This window comes from Phasianus colchicus, chromosome 2 (assembly GCF_987193195.1).
Source record: "Phasianus colchicus chromosome 2, bPhaCol1.hap1.1, whole genome shotgun sequence".
NCBI lineage: Eukaryota > Metazoa > Chordata > Aves > Galliformes > Phasianidae > Phasianus > Phasianus colchicus.
In genome coordinates, this window is record NC_143437.1 from 82,757,848 (window position 1) to 82,779,531 (window position 21,684).

Here is a 21,684-nt window from a genome sequence, read left to right on the forward strand (position 1 = left end):
AATAACTAAATCTGGAAAGTTTCTGTCCAATCATTATTTACCTTTTCACCTTTATGCCCTTTCTGGCCTGGCAAACCAGGAACTCCTGGTAATCCTGCTTCGCCCTGATTTTAGAAGAAAACAAGACAGGACAAAAATAATCAACAAAGAAGCATATCCAAAATACGTAATTGGTTTGAATATTGGTCTTAATTACAAAAGCCTAATAAAACAAATGGGCTGGAATAAATATAGCACCACATTCAAGAGGATTTAAAACGAGCAGTATGTAGAAAGCAATCTATTCTGAAGTAAAAATGTTTACACTATATTTACTCTAATACATTAGTAGTAATTCTCATTTTTACTTGTAATTCTCATTGATCCTTGCTTTTTGTGTTCATTCTACAAAATCTTACAGCCCCCTGAAACTGTAATTTAAAAATTAAATTAAAATGTACTGTTTCTTAACTGTAAAATACAAACACACGTGCATTATAGTAGTCTAAGATTGTAACATTTTTTCATAACTACAGAAGGAAACTCAAGTGCTTTCTATTTTTTTATTATTATTATTATTTTAAATACCTAGCTGAGTTAAGTAGAATGATGAATTAAAAAGCAATGGGAGAACGTCATACTTTAGTTGGAAAGCAGTGGCATCTGTCTCTTGATTCTTGCTGTGTTCCTGGAAGAGTGTATATTTTGCTGGCATGAACAGACACTGGTGATGAAGTAGTAGCAAGTAATCTGTCCTCATGTGGGCACTAAAATAAAAACAAGATTTGTCTGATTTTTGGTCCACTTTTGTTAATAGATAAATACCAGCCAAATGCTATTTTAACTTACTTTGTTTTAATATTACTGCACATACCATGCTACAGAAAAGCCACAACTGCCAAACAAAGGAAAAAGCTGTAGCAAAATGAAGTCTAGACATTATGATCCTTCAGTACCGAAAACAGTACTGGTCAAAACAGAACTTTTTCTGTTTCTTTCTTCCTAAAGAGCCAAACATCGGAAGAAAACTTCCAGGAACTATAAAAAGTGAAAGCAAAAGATGAGGGGGAAAAAAAATATTCAGAGGCTTTCATTAAGACATATTAAGTCTCCTGTGAGCCTTCTTGTCAAAGAAATTCTGACATGACTTACTTCTTAATGTAGAAATTTGTGATTAAGGAATAATTCCTTTTCCCTACATTACTGAAAATTTAGCTCTTATGATTGGTAAGGGAGATAATGAAAAAGAATAAAAAAAAAATGTGATGCTGAATTCAATATGAAAGTCATTAACAAGTACTCCATTATTTTTATACCTTCAATATAAGACATGCAATTGAAACAAAGTGCTGTTATCTTCATAGCTGAAGGAACATTTAGGATGCTATCAATAAAGCATATCCTTGATCTTTTTGTGTTCATGTTATAGTTAAGGATTATTTTTTCTTTTCTGTTTGTTTCATAACAGCAAATATTTTTTTCCACGTACAGAAAAAATTCATTCTTTTCAATTAGCCATGAGCCTATAAATTCAAAAGAAAGCCTGTGCTATGAACAGGAATATATTTTGAAGCATATTTGAACAAGAAGTTATTACTTAAAATTGAGATTTCCTTTGATAATTTAGATTCAGTCTCTTTTATGCTTCTGATCACCAATCAGTTGTCAGTTCCCACAAATTATTCTCAATGAGTGAAGATCATAGTGCACATGGTCTCAGAGAAGCCTTTTCTGAGAGACTGTTCATAACTAACAAACCAATCTCTTAACCTGTTCGGTGTTTTTTTTTGTTTTTTTTTTTTTTTTTCCTGAGGGATTTGCTTTTCTTCCCCCCCAGCCCCGCTCCAAACAGGCTTAATTTAGCAAAACAATCACATACATAACTACCACCATTTCTGTAGACTAAATGAACATCTTCCATTATGTACTGTAATGAAGTTTTTGCCAATCCCCAAACATCCATTTTCCCATGTTATTAAATTGAAATAAGGGATATGCCCTTAACACCATCCTATTTTTCTTCTCTTCCATGTGGAGTTTTTCATGGGGTTTCTTTGTTTACCAGTTATAATGCTAAAGCAGATACAATAGTTATTAAAGTAGCCTAAATTACGTGAAGGTGATGGCAGTGAATTGGTTTCCTGCTCTCTGAGACTTCCTCAATTACTAATTAAATACTAATCAATGTTAAGATAGGCATTTAAAAAGCACTAGCAGCACCTAGTGCCTTTTACTGAAGTACCACTAAGCCATTTGTTTCAGTGACAAGAAATAATGCACCATGAGTCCAGATACATTCATTTTCAGAGGTTGAACACTTGAATTGGACACTTCCACTGAAATTTCTTTATAACACTTTAGTAAGAGAAAATTAAAGATTTTCTTTCATAATACCATTTTTAGTTTAACAAATAACTTACCAGGTCTGCAGATATTTCACAACAGTTATCTTCTGTTGCAACTTTTGGATTACAATAAACTGTTATGCGGTAAAGTTCAATCTATTAATAAATAGAAGAGAATACATTAATATACAAATAAAAAATGTGTTATGGCATGTATTTCCAAATTTTTGCACAAGAAACATTCTCTGAAACTGCATATTTCTGAAATACTGGAGAAACTGAAAAATCCCACAACAAATGCTTAATTCCTCACTTAAGGAACAAACTACACAAACTCTTACTTTCAACTGAAGCAAACTTTAGATTCCATTTTTCTTCATGTAAATTGCAGCCCATTGTGCTTCTCTCACTATGACTACATGGGCATTTTAGCCCAGTGGATCTTCTCTGCAAATGTTCTTTTCAGGAGTGTAATGCAAAGGTTTGACAAGTTCTATGTAATATGTAACTCCCATCACTTTGGACAGGCCACCTAGACCTTGCCACTAAACCATCCTAAGAGAAAAGATTCTGAGCGTAAGATTTCTATTTTACAAATTCACCGTGGATGAATAGTGTCTAATTTTAACTGCTTAATCTTGCACTGTCCAGCTTTTACACAAGTCTGTAAATATTAGAGACTGAACCAACTTATTCATAGGAAAGTCTTGGAAAAGCCTAATGTCAGAGATTTGTTTTGCTACAATACACCTCCTGCAATTCTCTTATTTTGTCACTTGCACTTGGCATTGAGAAGAATGACTATCAGTGCAGGATTTGCTTTGCTGTCTTCATCAGCTTTACACCCACAGTGTTTTTCCTGCAAGCGTGTAAAACTCTACTTCCAACTTTTACTTGGGATTATCCAGCTTCTGCCATTAAATAAGACAAGCTAAAAAGCATTTGTTTCTTTTCCTCCATGCTACTTGGAAATAAGGGGATGGTACATATATTTGGAAAAATTTGAACTCAATTTTACAAAATAAATAGTAGTATGAGCTTGGCCTGAGCTCGGATGAGTCCAGCTCAAAGTTGTCAGCACCTCACAGAACTGATTCCTCTTACAGTGCTAGCTTGTAGCTGCAATGTAATGTTTCCATCTCAAACTGTATAATGTACGTAATATAACTGAAGCATTCAAATGGCCACTATAAACTTCAAGCCAAATGCTTGAATCTCGGTAATGGAATGTCAGTATACTTCAATCAAACTGTCATTTCCTGGAACTTTCCAATCACTTGCTCTGATCTCTCTATTCAAGGAAACAGGAGAATACGTATGGAACGGAACAAAGCCCATAATATTAAGGGACTGTCTTGAGTAATTCCACATTGCCCCATTTATCTGCAGATGAGGCAACAGCTTGCTTTCTTCAGGAATACCCTGTAAGAGCTTACTTCCCTTGCACTTGCATTTCATTCTGCAGATCTTGTCCACTGTCTTTTGATAGGAAGGGGTGGAGAAGAGGGACTACTTCACAACTGCCAGCTGCATCTGCAGTCAGTTACTTGTAGCAAAGGCTGCAGGAAATGCACCTTCATCCACTTCCTCAGAAAGTTTGTCTTAGCAGATACTACAGCACTAAATATTATTTAGAAAAAAAGACCTAAGGACTGTAAATTAAGAATTCCCACTGAAAATTAATAACCTGTTTTGAATCCTTCCACCCCTCCCTCCCAGTCCCCTGCATAATTCTTCACAATTGTTTCAGTAAAAGTATGGATAAAACATGACTTGAATTTTTGAGTTTTTCTTTCATACTACTCACATCCACAGGCTTATCATCTGCAGCACGAGAAGCAATCAGAGTCCTTCCCTGAAAGTCAATGGTGAATTTTTCATCAGTCTGCTTTCTCTCAATTAAATTACAATCCAAATAGAGGGAAATGATCCCCGACTGCACGCTAATACCAAGTTTATGCCACTGCCGATCGAACAATGGATAAATTTCTCGACTCTTAAAAGTGTAATGTAGTATATTCCCCTGAGCAGATTTGGTCATATACTCCACAACCTTTTTTGAACCATCCAGAAGCACAGAGATCTGAAAGCAAGATGAAGAAGAAATGGTCATTTAAAAGTTAGGAGAGTTAAACACATTTACAAACTATATATAATAAAAATACTCCTATCAAACAGACTGAGAAGGAAATATGAAGCTTTCTTTTATGTAACTTTGTAAAAATATCAGCTATAAATCAAGCATGCCTTCTACCCTAGTTTGCAGTCTTAACAGAATAAATTTCCTTAATTTTTTGTCTTTCCTACAATTAATTATCAACTATTTCAGAGTAGTCTGTCTATTCTGTGGAAACCATAGCAAAATTCAATGGTAAAACATCTAGTAAGTTATATTTGTCATATTACGTGGGGAAAAAAAACGAAATAAAGGATAAATAAATCAAAGACAATTCCAACCTCGGGAGTATCGTGTCGATTTAAGACTTGCCATATATACCAACGCTCTTTCTTGGTATTTCGTCGTATCCGGAATGTAGCAACTAGAGAGTATTCTTCAGGTAGCCCATTTGGAAATACTTGCCTACAGTTGAAAGAAAAAGAAGGGGGGGGGGAGGGAGGGGAAATAAAGAAGAAAAAAAGAATCTTCATTATTCTTATGTACACATACATATTCTTTAAGAGGAATGAACAGAAGTAATATCTGGTGAAATCCGTGCTCACTCACAGTCAAAGAATTTCACTGGCTTCAGTATTCAGAAACGTCACCTCCTACTTCCTCATGCTCAAAAATACAATTCAATTTATTTAAAAGAATGACTGAAAAATTACCCAATAATTTCTCTTCTTGTTTTTCTTTTTGAAACCTTAAGATACTATAAATGAATGTCATAAAAAGAACTGCTGCAAAATCAGTGCCATACATAAACAAACTTTAAAACACTACTTTTACAAAATTTTATTTTTTTGGTACACTGGAATAAGTTCTCCAAAGAATTTGTGGAATAATTTGTGAAAGATCTGTGGGATAATCTCCATCCTTGGATGCTTGTGAAACTCAGCAGGAGATGGCTCATAATAATCATAACAACATATTCCAACTTGTTGGTCCTGCTTTGAGTAGCAGATTAGATCCTGTGACCTCCACTGTCAATGACTTGGATGTTTTGAATATTAGAACAACTGGAGCAAAAATAAGGAATATCTTTCTGAATGTATGTCTTGTGATGCTCAATTTCATCATCCCATTTTTACTTGAGATATGCCTCCAAAAACAGGTCTGACTTGCTACCCACATCACAGAATGTGGGAGAATACCACTTCTGTGAACTTCTGGAAAAGTTTACATTTCAAAAGCATGTTGTTGAAATTACTCCATAACTCAGCTGTACAGATTGGTAATTATTAAATACATACTAATTCTGAAATAAACAAATTGAGATGGTGTCATCAATTTTTTTTTAACTTGTTTTTTTGTTTGTCCTGATTATTTATTTTCTAAAACTGAGGTGAAACAAAACTACATAAAGTGTTAATGCTGAGGTTTTTTTTACATTTGGAACAATGAACAGCAACACTCTGTGTCACCCAACTAACTACACTGCAAAAAGTATGCCATGGATCAAAATGGAGGAAACTTGAGGGCTCCACTCAGAAAAAAAAAAACAAAAAACCAACAAACAACAACTCTGGTTTTCATCTCCTCATCATTTGAAGTAAATAAAACTACAAATGGGATTATAATCACACAGTAATGTGCTATAGGAGAAAGAAAAAAGCACCAGCTGACAAGACAATAACTGCACCGTCCTCCTGGAAGGCAGTGCATTTCAATTCACTTATGATCTCAGGAAAAATGCCTTCTGTCAAGAGAGGCCTGCTCTAAATCCTCCCAAAGAGCTTCTTTATTGACTAACACCTCCTTAAAGTTCTTTATCCTGGAATCACATTTCTTTGGCATATTTCCATCACCTGATTCCTGTTTTGATCCCAGGACCAAATTGGCTGCTCTCCCACATTGTCAGCAGACCCATATGCATTGTTGCACAGTTACAGATGTTTCATTGTTGAAAGGCAAGGCAGAAGTGAACAGGATTTGCAGTACTTAAATCTAGATTTCATCCTACTCCATACCTTCTTTATGACATGAGAAATATCTATGATTTCTTAAAAAGTATACCTTGATTGAACGTTATTGAAACACAAGTGCATCTCAGTAAACTATCTGGATGTAGAATTGGCCTTATGGTTTACCATATCCTGTGCAGGCTGAGGACACGGCAGCTCAGGTTTACAGCTGTAATCTACACAGGACATCTGGCTGTAGAAGCATCTGTTTAGCTCTCCAAAAGCAATTAGCATTCCCAGTTAAGTTCTTTATTAAGAGACACGTGGGAGTTCATATTAATGGGCAAAGGGCAAACAACTGCGAGAGGGAAATAAACAGAAGTCTTCATCAAATGAAAGGAGGAGAAACCATGATTGGTATGACATGTCTACAAAACAGACGGAAGTAATTTCTGGACTTGCTAGGTATTCTAGTAAATATGGAACACACTTCTTTTCCCTTGTCTCCTATTACTGCAAGCCTCCCTGACACTTAAAGTGTTATCTAAACAAGTAATGGTATTAATCTTCTAAAATTCAGTTTCTTTTACAATATTCTCAAAAAACGTGTGAGTGCAAGTAATACAAAGTAATCTATGTGAAATTTTTATCGGATTATTTGAAAGCAGAAAAGTTCTCAGGTACAGATCAGGTCAACACTATTAAGGAAGAGTAGGAGTTGATTCACCATTAGAGCTGATTGAGAAATTTGCTTTGGGAAAAATGAAAAAATTACAAAAGATTTAAATAATTCCCAGTGGCACTACGCTAATTTCAGTGAGGTCAACTGAAGAAGGTAAGAAATAAGTAGAAATAGACCAAGGATAAACTTAGATAGATTAACAAAATAATTTACTAGCTCAGGAGGCCAATGGATCCAGTCACCTGCTCCAAGTAGGGCAACTTGAAAATTTGCTCCAGTTACTATGACCTCTGTCTAGATGAGCTTTGGAAGTCTCCATTGACGTAGATTATTTTACTCATCCTCTGGAAAACTTGTTCTAGTGTCTAGCCACACACACAGTGAATTTATCTTATTTTAACCAATATCAAGTTGGAATTTCACTTGCTATATCTTGTGCCTATTGCCTCTTGACCATTTACTATGAACCTTTGATGGGAGCCTGTTTCTGGCCTCTATTAAATAGATGTAGGGAGCAATGAGGATCCCTGAGTCTCCTCTTCCCCAGACCAGACAAGGCCAGCTTTCCTGGCCTCTCCTCACATACCATGGGTTCCAGCCCTGCAAAAATCTTGGTCCTCCCACTGGATTTATCCCAGTGAGCTCTTCTCTGCTTTCCTCTCCAGGGAAGCACTAAATTGGACACCAAACTTCTGATGCAGTCTCACAAGCGACAGCAATCTCTTTCCCTGACCTACCAGACCTAATCTGGAAGTGTTAGTCGACAGCTGGCTGAACACGAGCCAGCAGTGTGCCCAGGTGGCCAGAAAGGTCAATGGCAGCAATACTAGGGAAGTTACCATCACCCAGTATGTTGAGGCCACACACTGAGTATTGTGTTCAGTTTTGGGCTCCTCATTCCAAGAAAGACTGCCTGGTCTGGAGCATATCCATTGAAGGGCAGCAAAGCTGGTGAAGGGTCTGAAGCACAAGTGTTAAGAGAAGCAGCTGAAGGAACTGGAATTATTTAATCTAGAGAAGAGGAAACTCAAGGGAGACATTATATATCTCTACAATTACCTGAAAGGAAGTTGTGGTGAGATAGGTGTCAACCTCCCAAGTAACTAGTGAAAGGACAAGAGATAATGCCCTCAAGTTCTGCCAGGGAAGGTCCAGGTTGGATATCAGGAAAAAATTCTTCTCCAAAAGACTGATAATGCATTGGAACCGGCTTCCCAGGGAAGGGATGGAGTCACCACCCTGGAGGTGTTCAAGAAATGTGTAGATATTGCACTTAGGTTTCAGTAGGCGTGGTGGTACGATGGATTGATGGTTGGATGTGATGATCTTAGAGGTCTTACCCAACCTTAATGATTCTATGATCCTATCTTCCTAGGATAGCTGAAAATGTAGTTAGCCTTTTCACCACAAGGGCACTCAGCACAGGCTGGAGCTCTTGTTCTATAAGGCCACTATCTGAGCGAACATTAATTCAGCATGTAACGTCTTATGGGGAGAGTCCTTCACAGGCACTGGACTTTGTGTTTGCTTCTGCTGAACTTCATGAGGTCTCCACTAGCCTGTTTCTCCAGTTTGCCTAGATCTTTCTGAATGGCAGCATTGTCATCAATGCACTATTTTCAATTTAGATTCTATGAAATATTGCAAAGAATTTTAGATTACTAAATGAAATTATTACATCATGGTTAGAAGTGATGTAAACAAATAGCAAGTCAATACTGTTAAATAAACCTATACTACAGGTATACTACACTTCAGAAACAAACAACACAGAATACCACTTTTGGCATAGAGGACAGTCTAAGACCATGCTTTACAATTACCTGCACAGCATAATGCTAAATACCACACATTTTACATAGAACTACTGTATACTGAAGACCAAACTGAATAGAAAAAATATATTTATTCTCCAATTACTGTTTTCATTGTTTAACAATGCAAACAGGCCTTGCTTACCAAAGAATTAAAAGATGTTTAAAATATGTGCTTTACATCAGCCCTCCAGTCAGACAGTGAATGCAATGACGTAAAAAAAGCAAATGGTAAAAAACTCAGAAAACAAGCATGCTATCTATTACTATATGCAGTTTCCTCTGGGTTCTTCTTCCTTGAATGACTTGAATTGAATGTAATAAAACAAAAATCATGCATCTAGCTTTGAAATTACATAGGTACAGATGATCAGTAAAGTAGTACAGAAAAATTTCAGTATTCCTCCCGTTATATCTTCCACTCTGTAAAGCTCAGTTATAGACTTTTCAGAAATACAGACAGAATGTATATATGTTCTAAACAATAAATATAAAATGACAACTGATAACAGGGAAAAAAAGCTGGAATAGAAGTATCAATATAGAACCTCTTCCTCAAATATGAGAAAAGCAAAAAAAAAAAGCAAAAAAAAAAATCTCAGAATATTGAACTTGAACTTCAGTCTTTGAATGTTTAATATACTGTTTCACCTGGTTGCATCTGTCAACATTTAAAAAGGATTGCCATGAAAAACTAATAAGGCATCGCATGCAGGGTGAAAACGATAAAGTAGCAGCATTAAACATTAATGAAAAAGACAAAATCAAGTTGTTCCACATATCCACAGATGAATAGGTATTTCCTCAGAGTACTTACTCTATTCTATGTGGCATAGGGAAAAGAACAAAAGAAAAAAGGAGAGAATAAGGGTGAAAGAAACCTGAACAAAACTCACCTCAGAGTCTACAGATATAAAGCACGAATATAGAGACCACTAACACTCCTACTAACACAGGGGTTAACACTCCCTATTACCTACGCCAAAAGCAGTAAGGGAAATAACAGGTCTTAAGTAAGATTCAACATGTGCTCCAACGTTGCAGAAACATGAGTAGTATAGAAAATATCTAAAATAATCTATGAAGAAGAGGGCAAAAGAGAATTTACAGGTTAAAACAAACAAGTAAATGTGATCATCAATCCAGGGGATGCTTACAGGTTTTTTTTTTGGAATGCAATTGCCTGAAGTATCTGCATGATCAAACTTGAGAGAAAAACTTTCACAGGAAACATCCTTAACACTGAGACGAGAATCAAGTTTCCCATTCCTGTTGGGCTTTCTCAGCTCAGGACAACCCAAATCAGGTATTATTCCTGGATGATCTGGACTACTTTAACCTTCAAGAATGCTTAATGGACCTTCTTCCCCTCTACTACACTGAAGCTGATTGTGACTACTGGGACTGTTGAATTCAGTGCTTCCAAGTTCATTATGTAGATTTAAGCATAGACAATGGCTTAGGCACCTCTGGGACCACAGGCATAGCCAAAGCATCTCTATGCACTTCCAAACCAGAATGAAATTTAGGTGGGAGCTAAACGCCTGGCTGCTTCAGCCATGGTGCTTCTGAGCTTTACTGGAGCTTATGTCCAGATGCCTAGGAAAATTTTGTCCTCAAATGATTCATTTTAGGTTCCACCAGGGGATAGGTGGTGCTTCAGAACAGACATTTTGAATCATTCCCTGAGACTCAGGCGCCTGAAGTCTGACTAAATTATATGTTGGGTGGAATTTAGGCAGTTTTAATTTCTATCTCAGTCTGCATTGTCAGTAGTATATAATAAAAATAGGAAAGTTGATGAATGGAGCACTCTGTTCTCAAAGCAAAGCACACCCTTGGTGGAAATTGCTGAAAACAATTGCAGGAATTACAGCACATGAACTGAACTCATGAACTGAATTTCTACCACCCTAGCTTGCTGGATTGAGGTGTACTGTAAATTATAGACAATCCAGCTGCCAGACTGAGGAGGCAAAAGAAGACAAGAAGGAAAATTGCTAATAATACAAGAATGTAGATATGTTGCAAATTCAGGTAGCCAGGTTTATCATGATATTCCATAGGCTGGAGCATCAAATAGATACATCCAGAGCAGTAATAAATACACAGTGATGTCACAGCATCATCCATGTGCCGCTTCATCAAAGAGTTTGTATATTCTTAGTTGCAAAGATTTTTGTTGTATTCTCCCCTTTTTAATTGAATAAATTTAGCTATAATTTTCCCTAAAAACAAGTACTGTGGTGCAAGTACAGCACAGACCATAAATTATTAGATTATTAGAAAAGTGTGTTACATGAACTTAGCAATCATTTTTGTGCATACCCTCTAATGTTTGTCATGGTCAAGTATTGATAGCTTTTTGGCAAAAACACTTGCTTGTTCATTCGTTTCCTCAAAAGTTCTGAAAATCTCTGAAACCATCTGGTTCTCCTACTGCTACCATACTAAATGAAGTAATTATGAATGAATTAACTGTATATTCACTGTGCTATAAACAGTTTTAGTTCTATCTTTGTAAAGCAGCATTGAGTTACCCATATCAAATTTAGTAAGGCAATCCTTTATTTACCTTTTGTTTTTATTTTTAAAAAAGCACTAATGGAAAAGTAGCATCTATTTTTAAATCTTATGAACTCTAATTGTTCCGTATCGAATGAGAATATACTACAGTATACGACAAACTTCCGTATTTACAAGTATCAATGAAACCTCCAGCCTGCTGAATATCTTCCAGGAAGAGAAAGATGAGCCAACTTACATTTCCTGAGATTGAAGTGAGAGATGTTTAGAGTTTATGGCAAGACATATCTTTTCCAGCTGACATATACCATTACCTGGTATATGTCACTTGTAACATGACAATGTTACAATAATTTGGAGACCAGAGCTCAAGGAGTTAGTTTAAACGACTTTCCTATCGTGGGTGATGATTTATGTAGCACCACGTTCTCTGAGATGTTGAAGTCTTAACCTTTTTGCGTTCACTAAAGGAACTCAAGCTGAGATCAGTTGTGAAGAAAAATGCAAAGTAATCCAATAAAAAAAATCCATATTATTCTCTGTATTTTTACATCAAATTACTACATTCTTGATTCACATTTTTTGCCTAACTTCACAAGTACAATAAAAAGTGGAAATAACTACCTAAAAAAATTTACCAATCTCTGCCTAGAAAGGCTATTATAAATTCTTCACAAATAAAAGTTAAGAACAGCTGTTTGCCACCCAAAATAAGAAATAATTTCCCTCCCATCCATCTTCCTCAAATCACACTAAGATGCGCTATACAGTTTCATGTTACATTAGGCCTCAAGTTGTTTTCATATGACATGTTATATGATGCAACTTAAGGGAAACTATTCAGACAGCTTAAGAGTTATTAATTACTTAGGCAGAGGACAACCTACTCAGAAAAACGCACCACTGAATGCAAAGCTGCAAGTTATTTTAACATTGAGAGAAGAGAACTACGTAAAATTTTATAAACTTTAGCATGCTTCTGTTTTTGTCTTCTGAACAGGTAGATCAACTGCCACTTCTAAAATACAGGTAGTTTAGACTTATTTATTTATTTATTTTGCTGAAAGTCCATGTTGTTATTAAGGAAATTTTGAAGGACATTTAAAAAAGGAAAAAAAAAAAAAAGTTTGAAATAGAAATATAAGACCTATTAGGCCTACTCAGAAAAGGTTTTCCCTAGCCTTTCCAGCAGTATTCTGTTATCTTATTTATATGAACTATCAGTGAATTCCTAGTTCTAGTAGAGTCAAAAGCTAATCTTCCAGCAATTTTAAAGAAGTCATGCTATGTCTGCTTTCAAGTTTAGTCAATTTTTCAACATTTTAATTTGTCTGGAAAAACAGCCAGAAGTAGTAATAGCTACAGCCTTAGAAGTGGTAACATGTAGCAATGAAAATAAAAAATGCAACAATTTTTTTCTCATTTTCCCAAGTAGAATTCTGCAGACTGATAATTGATTTGAGATTATTCAAATCAACATTTTGTCTTTTGCAGCTTGTGGAAAGCAACTTTCAACACTTCTAATGCAGTTATAAATACATTTGCCTTATTCACTTTGGATATATGTTTTAAGAATCAGATAGGTCTGAGAGTAATACAATGAACTTTCCTTTTATCTGAAAACAAAAATAACTCCATATAACAAATATAACATCTTATTAATAAATGCTAAGAAATTAAAAATATGATTAAATACGTTCAAAAACTATACAATAATTTTTTTTTCAAACAGCATGTTTCCATTTCAAAAATATAATACCTTTTTGAATGCTGCACACTAAATTTAGGCTGCTCTAATCAGCAGTAAACATTTCTCCATGTTAGAGGAAAACAGGGTAACAAAGAATGACAACCAGTGAACATGGTGATGAGAGATGAAGAAGCTAAAGGATGAAGCCTGACTAGTTGAGCAAGCTAAAATTTTACTTAGAAGACTTCATAGCCTGAAGTATCCTTCTACATCTGCACTGGCATAGACTCAAGAAAAAAACAACGCAACAGAGCAGATCCAGTGCATGTACTGCAGTAAGTTGTCTTCTTATGTGCAAAGCCAGTAAAGGAAACATATTTTGTGCAGGCATCGGGATATTTCTCTAGACACTTTTGAGCTAATACAACATCTAACAGCATAGTTACTTGTGATTCAGAAAGACTGAAATCAATCTATATTATTTGCTCAGGTCTTATATTGACTATTTTTCTTGGGTTATGATCAGAGACAAATAAATATACTGCTGTTGGAGTTGAAGAATTGAAAATTCCCCAAAATCTGCTTTCTCCTACTCATGCAATTACAAGACTTTTTCTGGTATCCCTCTGCCTCGTGCTCAAATCAGACTGGCTTTCAATCTGTCAGCATCACTTACTGACAAAGAAACATGCAGGGACTTTCTAATGTTGGTAGCAGAAAGCAACCAAACCCACTCTCTGTTGTTCCAGTTTGTTTTTCCATCCATATGCCTTACATATGTGCTCATAGCTGCGGAAGTGTGGTGACACCCCTAGAGCTGATACTGATGCATCAGGAATTTATATCTTCAGTTCCACCTGCCCCTTCTCACAAGGATGTTTCATTAAGAAGTTACATGCATCCTACACTTTTAGAGTCTTGACAGTAATTTTATATACACAAAGTGCCCTTTCATGAAACATTTCCCTGTAACCCATAGATGCTAAATCTGTTCATAAATAAAAATTTAAAAAGTTAGAGATTCCTCCAGTACCAGCATCCATCTCCCTACCACTATGAAGCCACATAGAAAATATAAAATAATTCAAAAGAAAAGTGTTCTTTTGCACTCTTATCATCACCTGTCAGGAATAATGTTCTTCTTAGGTATACATCTCATTCTTCTTTTCTTTCTGTAGCTAAATGTTGAAAAAAAAACTTCTAACTGGTTCACACATAGGAACACAGTCTTTTTGTCCAGTATGAATGTCTCAGAAATCTCAAGTGCTTTCCTTATTCAGAGAAACATTAGTAAACTGAGAGTGTGTATAAGAGAAGCACTCAGGACCTGACTTATTTTTTGCGAGTGATATACAAAAACTGAACAAAGCTTTCGTTTCTCAAGGCAAATATGAATGGTTGAATTTGAAGAAATGTAATGAACTGTCCATTACCTAGGTGGATTCTGTGCAAAATTTAAAACTAAGACTTACCTAAAAGAATGACAGAGATTGAAGTCTTCCTCAAGTCATTCAAGATTTCTATCAAGCTTTCTAACATTTTCTACGTGACCTCTCAAGGTCATTTTGTTATGCCAAATTTTTCTAAAATTCAGTTCTGGTAAACTTCCTCCCCCACCCCTTCAGTTATGGTAACATTCAAGAGAAGAGTATGTGAATGTGAGTACTTCTAAAGGAACTTTACATACTTCTTTTAACATCTATCTGTGTCTTTATTTAGGCATTTCATGAGCAGCCCTATAACTAATTTAGTCCTTCTAGTTTACTCCCAGAAATGGAACAAAGACAACAGATCTAGTTATTAGAAAAGTCTATTACTTGGCAGTCTTTGAACTGAATGAGAGATTAACTTTTTAATGTTAAGTATGATTATCTATGGTGGACTTCAGTTATTCAGCTGAGCAAGAAACCCACTGAAGATGTCACAAAAAATAATAATTACTGTAACCTCTGAGAGTCAACTGGCAGCAAAAATTTTTCTGCATGCATTGTTATGTGCTTCCCACACTGAAGCTAAACAGATGATGCACATCATACGCTGGAGTAGAGTGAGGAAAAAAAGGAAGAATGTTCCTTTTTCCTTGGCCTGGACATATTTATATATTTTTCACTAGAGGACATAGAAAGCTAACCATCCATTTTTCCTTTAATGTTTTCACAGCCAGTTTACCAGCACTGTACAGATATTTGCATTGGTATCTAGAGATACTGATTCCAGAAATAGAATGGTCTTTCTAGTTTTGTAGGGTTAATCTGCTCAAGAAGAGCTTCACTCTGAGAATCTTGCATTCTACCTAGCATTCACATGCTAGTACTGTGAGAGCTACCTCATATTTCGCGTGACCTTGTGCTATCCAACCTGAAGGTGTTGTTTCTTTATAATTTCCAGCTGTTTAGTCTCTCTCACTTCCATCCCAGATTTGTACTCATTTTTAGCAGTGAATTAGTGCAATAAATACTAGTGAAGTGAGTTACTGATTACACTTGAAATAGGTTCACCCCTTCCTTTCCTAGGACGTGCTGCCAGGTCCAGGACAACCTGGGAGAGGAGGTAAGACAAACCATCTCACAGGCAGGGAGCAATAATATGAAAACTGGGTGGTGGTCACAGTGAACCTAATATGTTGGTAGGTGGTGGAAAGGGAGAGCTGAAAGGAATTCTGTGTGGAATTAAGCTGAGTGAAACCAAGGGATATTCTTTTTCCCAACCACTTCAAATAATTTCTTGGATAACTATCCTCTTCCTCCTCAGCAATCAGTAATGCCTACTAATAAATTCAGTCCAGGCTGCAGCCACAAGCAGCGCACGCTAAAGCATTTTTGAAAAAGACACAGGCAACACTGAAGATACTGCAGCCTATGACATTGTTTTAGATGGATACGCCTGTCCATCAGAATTCTCCCCAAAAAAGAAAGTGTAAGGGGTGAAGATTATATTACCAACAGAAGAGATTGGAATAGGAAAGGTTAATGATACCAGATACCAGAGGACTGACCCGAAATAAGTAGCTCTGTCAGCTGCAAGTGTGAAGGTACAGAGACAGAACATGCCTTTGCTTTAACACCCCCTACATACAACGTGTCTAGTCTATGAATATTTAAACCTAATGTTCAGCTTATAACTTGAAGGATAAATAGGTAATGAGTTGTTTTGTTTTGTTTTTTTAACAGTCTGTAAAAAAACAGTAATATTCATGGATTTTAAGTGAATGAATCTGAAAATAAAAATAAATAATAAACTGCATCACATAGAAAGACCTAACAGAATTTCAATAAACTGGAGATGAATACTTCTCTGAAGTCCCAGGACTGATTGAAATCAAATAAATTAAAAACAACCACCACCAACATAAAGTACATACAATTTGTCCTACAACTCACACTTTCTGTAACAATAAGATTTTGGCAACTTGCAGATTAAATGGGGTTAAAATATATCAAGCTAAATAAAAATCAACATTGCATTGCTATCTGCTGAGTCATAACTATGTTTAACGGGATGGGCTGAGGACTCGCAACTTGCCAACCCTGTGATTATCTGACCCAGCTGGGAAATGGCCAGGTATTCTCTTTAAAGGACTAGAAGAGAAACCAAAAAAGCTTAAACAGTGACAGGGTCTTGCATTAGACCTGATACAGAAGTGTTGAAAAGAGACTTCATCCAGTGGCCACTGTGGATAAATGAAGCAGGTTCGCTCTCTCCTTTATTTAGGTTTTTCTTAAGCATCACATTAAAAAAAGCCAACACCAAACACGCTTTGAAAGAACACTGGATGTTACAAGGAGCCCTTCTCAGGCTGGGGACACAGGCCAGATGCCTTATGTCCAAATAACTAAGCTTGAGATACTACGTATTTACAAACTTCTCGAAACAGTGCAGGCTCCACTCTGCAAAAAAAACCCAACCTTTTATTAAAACTATGCATGTTATTCCATTAACTGTAGCTTTATTTCATATTGAATCATCTATGCCACATCTGTGTGAAGTTAACAGAACTAAAATAAAAGCTAATTTTTTTTTTTAATAGAAGGCCAAGACTGAAATCTTACTGCTGATTAAAATTCCATAAACACTAAATTATCTACTACAAACCGCAGTCTAAAATGTTAAAGACTTATAACAGTAAAGAAAATATCACTAATATTTCACACGGTAAAAAACTATACCGTATAAGCATTTTCCAATAATGTTTTCCTAATTTTAAAAGGGAAATACTTACCTTGCTCATAGTCTTATGACAAAATAATATAAATATTATCACTATTAAATTACTTGGTTGACAATGAAATTAAGTATCCAATGTTATGAGAATCTGTATTCTTCAGGTAAAAAAAAAAAGATATTTCTAACAGCATAGTCTACAACTGAAATACGCATTTACTTCTGTACGTATTTACACTTCCCAGTACTTAAGAGAAGCCCATGAGCAGAAGGGAGAGTGACTTTTTAAACAGTCTGATACTGATAGGACAAGGGGGATTAGCTTTAAACTAAAAGAGGGGAAAGGTAGACGTTAAGAATAAATTCATTACTTGGAGGCAGAGAGCTCTGAGGCCCTGGCACAGGCTGCCCAGCAAAGTTGTGGATGCTCCATCCCTGGAGGCGTTCAAGGCCAAAATACATGGGACCCTGGGCGCCTGATCTAGCTGTTAGCAACCTTGCCCACAGCAGGGGGCTGGAACTAGATTGTCTTTAATGTCTCTTCCAACTCAAGTCATTCTATTACTGCATGAGAACAAAAATCAAACTGTTTACAGAAGTTGCAATTAATTGCAATAATAACCAGTAGGATACTGTTAAAAAAAATAATGTAATCTTACTAATTATATGTATTCATATTAGTAGTGAGAACTGAAGCAATGAAGTAAGGCTGTGTTGTAACTCTCCAGAACTATCAAGAACTCCAACCAGTTAATGAGTCATGACTTTCCATAAAATCATATCAGCTATCTTTAATCACAAAGTGTTTTTTGTATTCCTCTTAATATTTTCACAACAAACCAGTCTTAAGCTTATGTAATTTCCTGGCAGCATAGCCTGCTTTCACACACTAATACAGTCATTTAACACTTCCTAAATTTAAAGAAACTTCTGTGGTAAGGGAATTAACTTATGAAAAATAAGAAATCATCCCCCTTTTTGAGTAAATATGCCCTCTAAGTCCCTTTTTGAGTAAAAACAATTGTCTGATAGCATTTCTTGTATTTAACATTTTCAGACATTAATCATATGCAATTTCATTACTGAACTACCCCTACATTATATCTTCTATTTATTTTTGGTCCTATTGTGGTATATTTCCCACCAATGTCTCTGTCCACACAATGATTCTTATGAGCTATCACCTTTATCATATGCTGTTCATGTAGTAATCAAACTTCCTATTAACCTCCTATTGTCTGTTCCCAGTAACTAAACTTCACAAACCAAAAAAAGTACCTTCCACAAAAGATTTGTTTCCATGTAGTACCTTTACCCATGAAGTATGAAAACATTATCTATCAATCCTGCAGATGTCAGCTGCTAAATGTCTGTCTTCCACATCAATAACTTAATGCAGCAACTGGAGGTGATACACTCCAGCACGACTAACGCCTGAGTACAAAGTTGGACATGGAAGTACACTTCCCACTTCACATTTTGACCAGCAATTCCTTTTATAATATTCACCAGGAGCATATCATAGAATCATACAATCCTTAGAGGGAGAAAGGACCCTAAAAGGCTGTCTAGTTCAACTCCCCTGCAGTGAACAGGGACACCACAGCTAGATCAGGTTGCCCAGGGCCTGATCCAGCCTTGCCTTGAAAGTCTACAGGGATGGGAGCATCCACCACATCTCTGGGTAACCTGTTCCAGTGCCTCACCACCCTCACTGTAAAAGATTTTTTCCTTATAACCAACCTAAGCCTACCCTCTTTAAGCTTGAAACCATTTCTCCTTGTTCTAGCACTACAGACCCTGCTGAAGAGTCTGTCCCCTTCTTTCCTCTATCTAGCTCCCCTTTAGATACTGAAAGGCTGCTATCAGGTCACCTCAGACACTTCTCCAGGCTGAACAGCCCCAGCTCTCTCAGCCTGTCCTTATAGGAGAGGCGCTTCCATTCCTTGGATCATTTTTTCATCCCTCCTTTGGATGTGCTCCAGCAGGTCTATGTCTTTTCTGTACTGAGGACTCCACATCTGGATGCCGTACTCCAAGCGGGGTCCCACAAGAGCAGAATAGAGGAGCAGGATCACAGAATCACAGAATCGTAGGGGTTGGAAGGGACCTCCAGAGATCATCGAGTCCAACCCCCCTGCCAAAGCAGGTTCCCTACACCAGGTCACACAAGTAGGTGTCCAGGCAGGTCTTGAATATCTCTGAAGAAGGAGACTCCACAACCTCCCTGGGCAGCCTGTTCCAGTGCTCCGTCACCCTCACCGTAAAGAAGTTCTTGCGCACATTGGTGCGGAACTTCCTGTGCTGCAGTTTCTGGCCATTTTCCCTTGTCCTGTCTCCACACACTGCTGAAAACAGTCTGGCCTCGCCACTCTGCCCCCCACACCTTAGATATTTACAGCCCTGGATCAGGTCCCCTCTCAGTCTTCTTTTCTCAAGGCTAAACAGACTCAGTTCACTTAGCCTTTCTTCATCAGGGAGATACTCCAGGCCCTTCACCATCTTTGTGGCCCTCCGCTGGACTCTTTCCAAGAGCTCCCTGTCTTTTTTGTACTGGGGAGCCCAGAACTGGACACAGTACTCCAGATGAGACCTTAGCAGGGCAGAGTAGAGGGGGAGGATCACCTCCCTCAACCTGCTGGCCACGCTCTTTTTAATGCACTCCAGAATGCCATTGGCCTTTTCGGCCACAAGGGCACATTGCTGGATCACCTCCCTTGCCCTACTGAACATGCTTCTTTTGATGCAGCCCAGGATACAGTTGGTTTTCTAGGCTGCAAGGGCATATTGCTGGCTCATGTCCCCAGGTCTTTTTTTGGCAGGGTTGTGTTCAATCTTTTCATCCCCCAGCTTGTATTGCTAGCGAGGGTTGCCTTGGCTCAGATGCAGGAGTTTGCATTCAGACTTGTTGAACCTCAGGAGGTTCACCCAGCCCCACTGCTCAAGCCTGTCTGTATGTCCATACATATATACATGGATATTTATACTGGCTATATACAATTCCCTTTTTTATTTAGGTTCATTGATCAGTTTAAATTGGTACTCATTTAACCTTCTGAAGTGCTTACTTAGAAATGGAGACAGATTCTGTAACAGAAGTAGGGCAAGTGGAGATGCTATCTATATGGCCACTTCTCAAGACTAACCGAAGGCTGCAAAGGACTCTGTACATGTACAACTAAACTCCAGTTGATACCCAGGTCTCCAAGTGAAAAATCTATGGCATCAATCATAGAGTTCATGCAAAATTAAAATACTATTTGTAAATATTTGGTTATTTATCTCCATCTGTATGTTTTATGACTAGAAACTGCAAAGAGCTAAGCACACAAATGCTAGAGGGCAAAAGTCTTTCACAACCAACTGGAAATAAATGAAAATCAGTGTAATGATGAAAAGCACTAGGAAGCTTTACAAGAGCCCATAAACTATTTTTAGATAAGAAAGCTAAAAATTGAGGAGCGAGGTGGGGGAAGGGGATGATACTTTTTATGACATCTTTAAACACCAAAGCATCACTGTAGATACAGCTGTATCAGCACAAATATCTTTTTGTAGGTACAATTTTAGTCACTGGGAGAAATGCCTGACAGCATAGCTTATGCAAACTACATTTCTCAAAGCGTTAAATCACAAAAGCCACAGAATAAGCTCTGATTTATTACAGTGTTTTTTTTTTCAGTCTGCTGATAAATGACTTATGAAGCACATGGCACCACTGCTTCTGCTGAAGAAATTATATGCATTTGACAAAGGCACTTGAATTCTCTCAGTACAATCAGCCAAACCAATAAATTATCTTTCAATCTCTACTTCTTTCATACAACATAAAGGAGAAATAATCTATCATCAGCTGCATGCATTGTAGATAGTATATTTCATTCAGTTTTGCATGGTTGTTTGTAACATAGCTGTATATGCAGATATTATTCTTGGTGCCAACAAAACTTCAAATTATATTGATTCTGCAACTGTATTTTTGGTCTAAGACTATTCTTACTGGAATTCTTATAAATCACAGTTCTCTTTACACTTACTCTTCATCTTCCTTATTAGTTCATACTATTACCTTGCCCTAGACTTTGGAGACTTTGGAGACAAAGGAAAAAAAATAAACAAAAAAACCACAAAGCATCATCACAAGGGCTTTACAAGTCAACTTGTCTAACAGGGAGAAAAAGATGAGCTCTTTTAAGAGTTCCCCACAGTAAGGCTTCACTTAAGGTTCTCTTTAGCTAGCATACCATTAAGTTAAACTGCATCCAATTTTTTTTTAACAAGTGTCATGCAGAACTGTCCAGGTAAATTGCTTTTGTTGAATCTGAAAACTAATACCACCATAACTTTGTCTAGCAATTGCATCTATGACCGTATGCTTTAATCTTCTCTATCTGATCCAATAAAGAACATTAAATGCAGTTT

At 36.8% G+C, this 21,684-nt stretch overlaps 1 protein-coding gene across 9 annotated transcripts in view; it reads right to left on the reverse strand.

Annotated features, from left to right (window-relative positions):
* Positions 1-21,684, reverse strand: part of COL19A1 (collagen type XIX alpha 1 chain) — a 212,231-nt gene that overhangs the window by 149,509 nt on the left and 41,038 nt on the right. For all 9 annotated transcript variants that reach the window (XM_090136199.1, XM_090136198.1, XM_031610879.2 and 6 more), the window contains 5 exons: positions 4,782-4,905; positions 4,132-4,407; positions 2,400-2,480; positions 621-746; positions 42-104 (listed from right to left, as the gene is read on the reverse strand). In XM_090136199.1, the coding sequence (XP_089992325.1) occupies positions 42-104; positions 621-746; positions 2,400-2,480; positions 4,132-4,407; positions 4,782-4,905 (670 nt within the window). The remainder of the gene's footprint in view (positions 1-41; positions 105-620; positions 747-2,399; positions 2,481-4,131; positions 4,408-4,781; positions 4,906-21,684) is intronic.